General features: G+C 37.8%; 2 protein-coding genes across 2 annotated transcripts; one reads left to right on the top strand and one right to left on the bottom strand.

Annotated features, from left to right (window-relative positions):
• Nucleotides 1-1,398: 1,398 nt before the first annotated feature.
• Nucleotides 1,399-3,455, top strand: LOC104222319 (protein transport protein Sec61 subunit beta-like). Its single transcript, XM_009773547.2, has 2 exons — nucleotides 1,399-1,487; nucleotides 3,006-3,455. Exon 2 carries the CDS (start codon nucleotides 3,028-3,030, stop codon nucleotides 3,280-3,282), a length of 255 nt encoding a protein of 84 aa, XP_009771849.1. The 5' UTR covers nucleotides 1,399-1,487; nucleotides 3,006-3,027; the 3' UTR covers nucleotides 3,283-3,455.
• A 1,794-nt stretch (nucleotides 3,456-5,249) lies between these two features.
• On the bottom strand, nucleotides 5,250-8,908 carry LOC104222320 (uncharacterized). The gene is made up of 3 exons (XM_009773549.2): nucleotides 8,600-8,908; nucleotides 6,032-6,491; nucleotides 5,250-5,930 (listed from the first exon to the last, which is right to left on the bottom strand). The coding sequence occupies exons 2-3, from the start codon at nucleotides 6,344-6,346 to the stop codon at nucleotides 5,472-5,474; spliced, it is 774 nt and encodes a 257-aa protein (XP_009771851.1). The 5' UTR covers nucleotides 6,347-6,491; nucleotides 8,600-8,908; the 3' UTR covers nucleotides 5,250-5,471.
• Nucleotides 8,909-10,749: the final 1,841 nt, after the last annotated feature.

Consider the following 10,749-nt stretch of genomic DNA (forward strand, 5'->3'; position numbering starts at 1 on the left):
GGGCTACCAGGTTCGAATCGTATAAAATATTGTGGGGCCATCAATAATAACCTAATGAACAATAATTATAGCTTCGACATGACTGTTCCTCTTTTTTTGGCATGTTAGGACCAAAAAACTGTAATTCAAGACGGTTTTCAAATTTTCACGTGTTATAGTCCACGCTATCTACATGAATCCGGGCTACTGGATCCGAATGTCCTAAAAATTTGTGAGGACATTAAAAATGACCTAATGAACAATAGTCGTGACTTTGGCATGACCATTCCCCCTTTTTTGGCATTTCAAGGCCAAAACATTAGAATTCCGGCCGATTTTCAAATTTTCGTGTGCTATAGTCAATGCCATCTGCATGAATCCGGGCTACTGGATCTGAATCGGCTAAATTTTGCGGGGCCATAAAAAATAACCTAATGAACAATATTCTTGGCTTCATCATGATCGTTCTTCTTTTTTTTTTGGCATTTTAGGGCCAAAAAACTTGAATTCTGGCTGATTTCAAATTTTTCATGTGCTATCGTCCACGCCATCTGCATGAATCCGGGCTACGGATCCGAATCGCCTAAAATTTTGCGGGACCATAAAAAATGACTGAATGAACAATAGTCATGGCTTCAGCTTGACTGTTCCTCATTTTTTGGCCTACAACACTATATGCCTTTATAAGATGACTTTTAAGAAATACAACACTATATGCCTTTATTTATATTTTAATTGTGCTACAGAGGTAAATATAAATAAAGACTTATCAATTGGAGTCTAGCATAAAGCAAAATCACAACTAAATTTAAAATTAATACAGTGCATTAGATATTATTTTGGTCAAAACTCCTAAAATTAATCAATCATTCGAGAGTAACACAACATGAGTAAACTATATAAAAAGCTTTGTACAAATCATAAGTTAATATAGTTAAGCAGAGATACCTTTAAAAGTCCAACAAGAAGTTTTAATATATAAGGGAATATAATTTAGTAGAGTTTTTAGGGACATCGGATAGTTTAAGTAAATAACAAAAAGCAATAGTTTAGGCGGGTTTAGGCTGAGTAAAATTGTCACGTGTAGTGCTACGTGGCACATTTTTTTTAGACAATTAGGCGTGTGTACTAGACGTATCCTTAAGAATGCAATGAGAGGTTTTTAATATGAAGGGCAATATAGTTCGAGAGAGTTTTAGCGACACCAAATAGTTTAAGTAAGAAACTTATAAAAACGTGATAGTTTAGGGGAATTTTAGGTATTAACTCTTTTTAAAAACTAATATTGTTTTGCATTTACTTCATAACCTCCCAGATCTTATTTTTGCCAAGCTGAGCTGGATTACGTGTCAATAACTGATTCGTGATGTGATGTGGCCTCTTCCACATATAAATAAAGCTTTAAAGTCCAAATTACGAAACCAATTAAAAAAACAGGTCAAAATTTTTCTCTCATTTTCCTCCTTTCAGATCGGGAAGACTTTTCTCCTAATCTCAGCGTTCTAAAGGTAAATTTTTTGAATTAATATTTCCTTTTATTTTATGAAATTCTGTTCCTGCCTGCGGATTCAACTAGATTTATTCAGTCGTGTGTTAATTGTTGCTTGTGAAACTCAAATTTTTAGTAATTGATGATTAATACTATTAATTTAATAGAGATAATTGCTTTCGTATGTGGTGAGATCTGAAATCTGAAGGATCTCAGCTTCCTTTGAATTGTATTGATGTTTTATGATCTGATTGATGGCTATGACACTTGATCCTTACGGGTCGGGCTTTTGGCAGAACGTTATTACAACAAAAAATCTGATTTTTCAGAAATACGAACTCTGAAATTGTGCTCATGATTTGTAAATGGTAAAATGATTCTACCAAGCTGAAAGTTATGGCGGTAATGAGTGAGGAGTTAAATGTTAGATTAGTCTATTTTTCTCACTAATTTGTGTACGAGTAAGTTTAACTTATACCGCCCAAGGGCGGAGTTAAGTTGCAGAAAGAGGTTCAATTGAATCGCCTTCATAGAAAAATTATACTGTGTGAAAAGGGGAAAAATGAATAATTATATTTAAATTGTGGAATGCCCTTAATATAAGGAAAAATCTCGTAAAGTAGCAAACGGGTTCAAAAATTGCTTTAGGTCATAGATCAGATCCCGGGTGTGATATTGTAGTATTTTTATTTTTTTGCCAATCTCCTTATGTAAATTCCTGGTTGCAGAACTGCTTATAGCCATTACCCAAACATTTTGTGATGTTAATTTTCTGGAATCGTTGGTTAGTTAGCTTAATTGATGTATAAAAAGTATAAAAAGTACTTGCTTGAAGAACTAGAAGTTAGCAACCAAAGGTGGCTTAGCGGTCAGTGAAGTGGTGAAAACCTTGGGGACCCGGGCTCAAATCTCACAAAGATAAAAATATCAGGTGATTTCTTTCCATCCACCTTAGACTTGGTGGGCAGAGTTAACCGGTACCTATGTTGGTGGGAAGTAGCAAGTATTTGTGGGAAGAGTCGAGGTGTCGCAAGTTGACCTGGACACCATTGTAAAATAAAATAAATCTGGAAGCATTGTATTCGAGTTGTATCAGTCTTATAGAGGTAGTTAACAATTCTAGGCCGAAGGTGCAGTATTGCAGGTTGTAGGGGTGAAAATGATAAATAAATCATTCACCATTCTTTTGATATGTATGTTTTTCTTGCCTTGAAAATATATTCAATTGAACTCGTACTCAGTGGAGGATCGCAAGCTCCGCATTCTTGGCAAAGTAGTAACATATCAGAAGGATATATCAACATCATAGTTATAATATAATGTTACCTTTCTCAAAAAGACATCATAGTTGTAATATATTGTCAGAATGCCTGTATGACTGGATGCAGTAGGTACCGCGTTCCCTTTAGTCAATCTATTCTGCAATTATTTGACGTTTAGTTGTTGACTGTCTTTTATATGTTCACTGTGTTTGAGTACTTGCAATATGTTAGTGTGTGACAGATTTTCTCTGAATCGTTGTACTAAATTTTTTTAGTATTTTGAAACTGTGATTGGAAATGGCTTTGGGTGGAGGTGGACCACAAAGAGGGACTGCTGCAGCAGCTGCTGCTAACCTGCGTCGAAGGAAGACCGCTGGTGGTGGTGGAGCTGCAGGAGGAGCAGGTGGTAACATGCTCCAATTCTACACTGATGATTCCCCCGGACTCAAGATATCCCCCAACGTTGTGCTTGTGATGAGTATTGGCTTCATAGCTTTTGTTGCCATCCTTCATGTCATGGGTAAGCTTTACTTTGTCCGCAGAGAGGCCTAGAGAAATTCACATATCCCCTAGGAACTTCAGACATCTCATTACTGAGTTGGGGAATTTTGTTGGACAACAGCTATGTTCATTGAAGGAAAACTGACATTGTAGCTTTATTTTCTTTTTGTTCTTCTATGCTATGAAGTTTATAAAAACGTTTTCTAGTGATGAGTTGACTCTTTCTTGCCTGTGTTCCAGTGTCTGATGAATAGGATCGCGTTTAATTCTTGTTTCTTAAACCTTTAATGGAATCATGTTGCAAGTATAGCCTTAGAGAAATGATTTCGTTTTACTTGATGCATGATGCTGCTTGTGGGCTCTGCTTTATTATGACCTATGACTGTCCTCAGCTGTTATGGGTTCAGAATTGAACTGAGTTTAAGTTGCATCATTTCGTCAAAGATAATTGACAAGAGGTGAAGATTAAAGACAATTATGTTAAATGATCTCAAAAGAGTTGAAGGAGACGCTCAAACTTCATATTTAATTTAACTCCATGACCCTTTAGGGTCAATATTAAATCTCACACTTGAAGGGAGTCTTGGTGTAACTACCATGTGACCAGGAGGTCATGGGTTCGAACCATGAAAACAGCCTCTTGCAGAAATGCAGGCTAAGGTTGCGTACAATAGCCTCTGGCAGAAATGCACGCTAAGGTTGCGTACAATAGACCCTTGTGGTCCGTCCCTTTTTTGGACCCCCATGTAGCGGGAGCTTAGTGCACCGGGCTGTCGTTTATTAAATCTAACACTTGACCCTTTAGGATCAATATTAATTAAAGTTGAAAATGAAAGACAAGCAATTGAAATGTATAGTAAAAATAGCACGGTATAGCCAGTTTTCGGACTGGTCATTCAAAAATAGCCAGCGTTTACGAAGTCAATAAAAAATAGCCACTATTTTGCTGCAATAGAGGCCGGTCCAACATAATATAGTGGAGTTCGGTGCACCTGTGTATGAACTCCAGCATATTATGCTGGACTGGTATACTTTGCTGGACTGGTATACTTTGCTGACTCCAGTATAATATACTGGAGACTGGAGCACCGGTGCTCCAAACTCCAGTATATTATACTTGCTGGAACTCCAATATATTATGCTGGAGTTCTACTATACTTATGCTGGAATTCCATCATATTATGCTGGAGTTCCAGCATACTTATCCTGGAACTCCAGTATAATATGCTGAAGTTCAAGCACACTTATTGGAACTCCAGTATAATAACTGACGTATTTTTTGGGTTTTGAACAGTGTTTTCGCTTAGATTTATCTTTACATGAAAAGTGACTAAATTTCAATTACTTTTGAAACTGAGCTATTTTTGAACGACCAGTTATAAATATGGCTATTTTTGAATTTCTCCCGAATGTATATGGTACTAATTAAGCTGATTATTTAAGACGTATTAACAAATCATTACCAAATTCAGCTGCGTAGATTCAAACTCCAGGATCGCAATTTTAAGGTAATTCGCTAAATAATTGCAAGGTTGGTAAAAAATGGTACACGCAGTTTATAATACAACCAAAAGTTAGAAGCATCAAGTTTTAGAGATATCTAAATAACCTAAATAGCAATCTATAACTTCGGTTTGGAACTTAATACACATGCTGCACTAATAACAAACTCCACGATTGGAATTTTAAAGTAATGGGACTTATTTCTGGTTCACTTCTCAAATAAACCAAGGCACACTGCATAGACAAAAATAACGCATTACATATACGATTAAACCTCTCTATAACAGTCTCGTTTGTTCCGAATGTTTTTGGATGTAATAGCGAAGTGCTATTATAGAGAATATATATTATCATAATCTGAAAATTGGTTCCGAAAAAACTTGGCTTTTATAGTGAAGTATTGTTATATAGGGATGCTCTTATAGAAAGATCTGACTATACTGCAAAGATCCGATCTTAGCACAGTCCATTCATACTCTATTAACACCTCCAAACACTTCCATGGAGCAGCAAAACATACTTGTTCAGAGACAAGAGTAGCCAAATATTACTGCATTGGCATAGGCGAAATTAGGTATAATAGAGAGAGCTTCAAGCTGAGCTCGGGGGAACTGTTGCTTCTTCAACACTTACTGTACTGTAGGCTCCTTGTTGTTCGAGGTTATAGGCTGATCAGCACCACCATCACCTTCCTCCTCAGACGAGAATTCCTCGACATCAGCTTCAGGAGGAAGAATCTACATTTCTAGGCCATAGGTTTTGAGGTCAAAAGTGGGGTCTTTAGCCTTGATTTTCTCTATCGCCAGCTTCATCCCTTTTCCCATGTAAGGAGCAGCATACTCCATGAGTTCTTGCCTATACAAGGAGGAAGCCTTGTATTTCTGGATAGCAGCACGACCGGCCTCCTCCAACTCCTTTTTCAGCTCGACCATCTTCTGGTGAAGGATTGTTTGGACCCGCAAAAGGGAATCCTTCTCACTAGTTAGAGTAGTGATCGTGTTCGCAGCCCCAGCTAACTCATGTTCTAGCTTCTCCTTCTCCTTCTCATAGTCCTCGAGCTTCTGATTGGATTCTGCCAGCTTATCTTTCAAAGAAGCCCTCATCTTTTCCAGGTCATCACTCGCTTTTGCTGCTTCATTGTACTTGGCTGTGGCTTCTTGAAGGCGTTTAGACTGAAGACAAAAATAGTTGATACCCTATAAAAAGGGGGGAAAAGAGGTCAAGAAAGATAACAGAAGAGAAAAGAAACAAAGGTGAAAGGAGAGGGTAACTTAATCAAGAAAAAAGAGAAACTGACCTCATAGAAGTGACGAAGCCCCTCTTCAATGACTTCTTGATCCGTCTTCTTATTCGCGACAACCCGTTCCCACATCTCAATTGTTGAGTGCAGAAGATCAACGGGTTGAATGTCAGGCTTCATCTCCTCAGCAAGCTGCAAGCTAGGGAGCACTGAGCTGCCTGATAATGGAGCTGAAAGAGTGGAGGTCGAAGGAGCACCAGTCATGGGAACACTGCACGGCTTAGACTCTCCATATATCTGTTCAGCAGTAGCAGCAGATGTATGAGCAGCATCATTGACGGACTTACTTGAGCTTGTAGTTTCAAACCCCATGGCTCCAAAGGCACAAGGCTGAGCGGCTGAATCATGTCTTTTATTTTGCCCTCTGCCTTGAGCTTGTCTAGTAGCTCGGCAGGACAGAAACTTCTCACATTGGCAACCTCGTCCTGCTCGGACGAACAACTAGCAGGGACAGTTACTGCAAATAAACAGAAAAAAGGTCAGCAACATAAAAGGTTGAAAAGTAATAATTTCAAGATTCACTCCAGCCAGCTCATATAGATAGGCCACTCCCCAAGTAGTGGACAAAACAAAAAAATTCCTTACTAGCTGTGAAAACCAAGTAAGATTATTGGATGGCACTTGAGTTTACAATATTCTTCTACAAGCTCTTGAGTTTACAATAACCAACCAAGATAATTTGAAAAGTCACTTGGCGAATAAACTCGAAAAAGACGCTGTACTTCACACCTATGATCCTACAGAAAATTCTAAGAGAAAATTACCTGCATTGCAAAATTCGGGGGAATAGAAATGTCATACTAATACTCAAGTAGCTCAACAGCTTAGAGATGAAAAAGAAAAACCGAGGGTGAGCTAAAGGTATTGAGGTAAGCTACACATTATTTTCACAAGCTCTGTTAGCACTATCATCAAGCATAGCTTGCTTACGGGTAATACTTTCCCACGAAGGAAAATAGACCTCTAGTTTTCTTCAAAATTCAGAACCCAAGAATACATACGAGAAGTTTGTCATGTCCTATTCCAAGGTTAACCAAATCAAACAAGATTTTCTTATAAGGGGGAAATTAGGTATCTACCACATGGGGCAAATACTTTCAAATTCTGAGTCCGGCTGTGGAGTTCAAAGATAATATTCTACGTAGGAAAAGAATGATGTCATCTTGTAACCGCCTGAGAATACACATGAAGCAAATAAAAAAATGAAGAGGCATACTTATCGGAAGCCAAGACAACGGAGACGCATACAGGTGATGGAACGATATAAAACACGTAATGTAGCAAAGGAATGAGTAAAGGCAATAAAGCTGAGAACTGCAGAATTGAACACTGAAGCTTACCTTAGCTGATAGAATATGGCAGACTAGAAAAGTAGAAGGCAGAAAAACCAAACATATTGAAGGATAGCAACAAAACACACGAGGGAGCTGGTAGTTGCATGCACAAAGACAGAACTCCCTCAGAACAGCCAAGGGAAATGAAGGATGCAGAATGCATGTGCTCAATGTTTATGAAAGGGCATGTGCAATGAGGAGAGGATTGCGTCACCAAAAAGGAAGCAACGTATCCTTTTATTTGCGAAAAAGGGTATGTGACAAATCATAATTAAATGAGCAGTGCCTTGACTTGCTTAACTTCCTAACTTTGAACAAATCCAAGCCACAGAGTTGGAGAAAATCTGATAGGATAATTGCTCGAGTAAGCTATCTCATATACAAGCCCAACTCAAAGATGGATAATAGGTCATGGATAACAAGCTACCAAATATCAACCAAGACGCAGTCACGCCAAGAGCCAGAGGGAAGGTCAAGCCGAAGGCAGTCCAGAGAACTGAATAGGGTGAACATTTAATACGCCTGCCACATCTTAGCAACTTGGAACTTAAGCCAAATCACCCATACACCACGACATCAAGTCACAGCCACATTACGGCATAAACATAATAACCAAAATAAGCGCGCGCACGGACGGGCAAGTCGATGAGAAAGCATTGAATGACATTCATTCACTGCAACCACCAAGAATCAGCACTATTACCTATGATCAATTAGATGGCAACACATAGCCTTGGGCGAAAAGTATGAATAACTATTAATACTGTCGCGTTCCTAATTTATGTGATACTCTTCCCTTTTTTCTAATCTGTCCCGAAACTAATGATACACTTCTATATATTGAGAAACAATGTAACTTTTAAGTTCTTATTTTACCCTTAACGAGTTGATCTACAAAATAGACACACAAATATCTACGAGCTAACCAACTATTTCCATCAAATCTACTTGATAGCATTAGCACATTCATTAACAGCTCTATTTCAACAAAGACATTAATGCATTGGGAAATAACCGCATTAATCAGAGCAGGAAATATAGCCGGCAAGGAGTAACAATAGTTTAGTTAATTACACTGAATCAAAGCAACATGAAATTTCAATTTCACTTCCTAACTTAGTTCGATTAAATTAATTTCTACTTCCTAAATTGCTTTCATTAAGACGGATTATTGCATTACAGAGATTAAACATTAGACATTAAAAAAAAGAAGAGACGAACAGAACTTTACCAGACTCCGTTGCAGAGACTGTTAGAGAAGTTGTGTTAGTGCTTGCTGTAGTCGGTCCTAAAGATGCAGAACTTTCTGTTGATGAGCTGGCATTTGAAAATGAAGAACCAAAATACGACGGCGTGGTAGAATCGCAAGTTTTTTCAGATAGCGAACTGACTGATGATGAAGGTGAAAGCTGTGGAGGAAAAGTACCGGCCGACGGTTGGAGAAATGTATCGCCGGAAACCGACGACGGAGAGGTGGATGAAAATCCAAACCTCATTCTGACATTGTTGCCGCGTCCGTCTCCGTTACTTGTTGCCCAAGGAAGTGAAAAGGGTGAATTTAGTAATATTACGAAAGAGCGAGTGGAGTGGACTGAGAATTGGACGGAAAATGACAACATTAGTTCCTTATGCATGAAGATTGGTCTATATATTTTATTTTTTAATATATATATTGTATGTTATATACAAAAAATATACAAATTTTTTTATATTTTTTCGGCTACGGAATTTAAATCGGAACCAAAATATGATTTTTTTGGACTCAAAGAACCAAAATGTGTGGGAAAAAAAACTGGTGACCAATATATATATAAAACCTTAGCCAAAGGCGCTATACCTTAACGGTTGTTTGCGTAATTAAGTATAGCACCCTTATATAAGGCGCTATGTATATAAAGCTCTAACGAAACGCTATATATATATATATATATATATATATATATATATATATATATATATATATATTATGTGGGCACACCAATAATTCTTATGAGCTTAATTGACATAACAATAATTCAACTGGGTATAGCGCTTTAAGCTAAGACGATATACCTCAAATAATTGTAACCCCAGACTGGTTTTTGCCTTATTTAAAGAAGTTAAGAATTTTGTAAAAATACATTCATAAATATTTTCAAGTCTTCTGAAATATTTCTTCGTTAAGTTATTTTGAATTTTGTTATAATATCTGAAGAGAGAAGAATTAGGGTTTCATTATATTTGGGGGATGAGGTTGTGATGGCGAATAACTCAGTAAGCTATAGTTTATCTCCACATTGTCATGTTAAGTTGCCACTTACAATATAGTAAGATACATTGCTATCGTTGTTATGTAAAAAAAGGAGTGCGAGCAAACGTCCGGTGAATATTAAAGTAACCGAAAGATATTTGTATTCCGTGACTCCGCAAGAGGTTGCTTCTTATGCTAAGTTTAACATCGAAGACGATGAAACTCTGAGAGATTTTTTAAGGACTCTGGGTGAATACCAAAAATTTCTTATGATAAAACTGTTGGAAATGTACGTCAAGGCTGAAGACGTTCGCAATAATGAGGTTGCGCAAAGTAGGATATCCCTCAATCATCGGGTGGTTATTCTGGAGCAGTTTTAGCCGAATAGGTTCTGGGTGAAAGAGTTTGGCATGATCTAAACTTATCTCCACGGGCGAATGAGGAGCGAGATAATTTATCTCCTACTTTACATGATCCACAATCCGAATGGTAAACTTCAATTTTTGTTAAGATGTATATTTTTATATATTGAATTTGTATTAACAGTCATATATCCACAGGGGATACCAACCATATATGAATTTTACTAGTTATGAACCAACGTCCACTTGGAATATGCCTAATTTTAGTGTGTTGGATCATGGTGGTCCATCCGGGAGTCATCGTCAACAGGATAATGTCCATCATGGGATATCAACACACTATGATTTGTAAGTGTATTGATAAAGCTATATGTAAAGTTTGGATCAATTTGTGTAACTCATTATTTTATTGGTTGTGTAGTGAAAATGAGCAATTTGAAGGTCCTGTCCTTACTCAATTACCCGAAGACGGCTTATTTAATCAGGATCTGGCAGATGCGCAGAGTCAGGAAGAGAATAGTGATTGACAACAATGTTAATGAGTCTGGAGATGACACACCCTTCCCTGATGAGGGTGATGATGAGGAGGAAGAGAATGTTGAACCTGATTTGACGAAGGAGCATGCTCCACCTCCCGTTAGACCAAGAGTGTACGAGTCCCACGTGTCGTTTCATTCAAGGGAGATTCCCTACCTTGATCATTTGCCAAGTATGCCGGATGCGGATGCCCTCACAGGGGATATTGACGAAATTCGGACAGTAGTGTGGGATGAATCTAGAGCAATGGTG

This window comes from Nicotiana sylvestris, chromosome 5 (genome assembly GCF_000393655.2).
Source record: "Nicotiana sylvestris chromosome 5, ASM39365v2, whole genome shotgun sequence".
NCBI classification, from domain to species: Eukaryota; Viridiplantae; Streptophyta; class Magnoliopsida; order Solanales; family Solanaceae; genus Nicotiana; species Nicotiana sylvestris.

Excerpts from the sequence above, each read along its gene's own strand:
- LOC104222319 (XM_009773547.2), top strand. The coding sequence starts at position 3,028 with ATGGCTTTGGGTGGAGGTGGACCACAAAGAGGGACTGCTGCAGCAGCT.
- LOC104222320 (XM_009773549.2), bottom strand. The coding sequence starts at position 6,346 with ATGGGGTTTGAAACTACAAGCTCAAGTAAGTCCGTCAATGATGCTGCT. Across the intron at positions 5,931-6,031 it reads GGCTTCGTCACTTCTATGAG|GGTATCAACTATTTTTGTCT; the intron begins GTCAGTTTCTCT and ends CCCTTTTTATAG.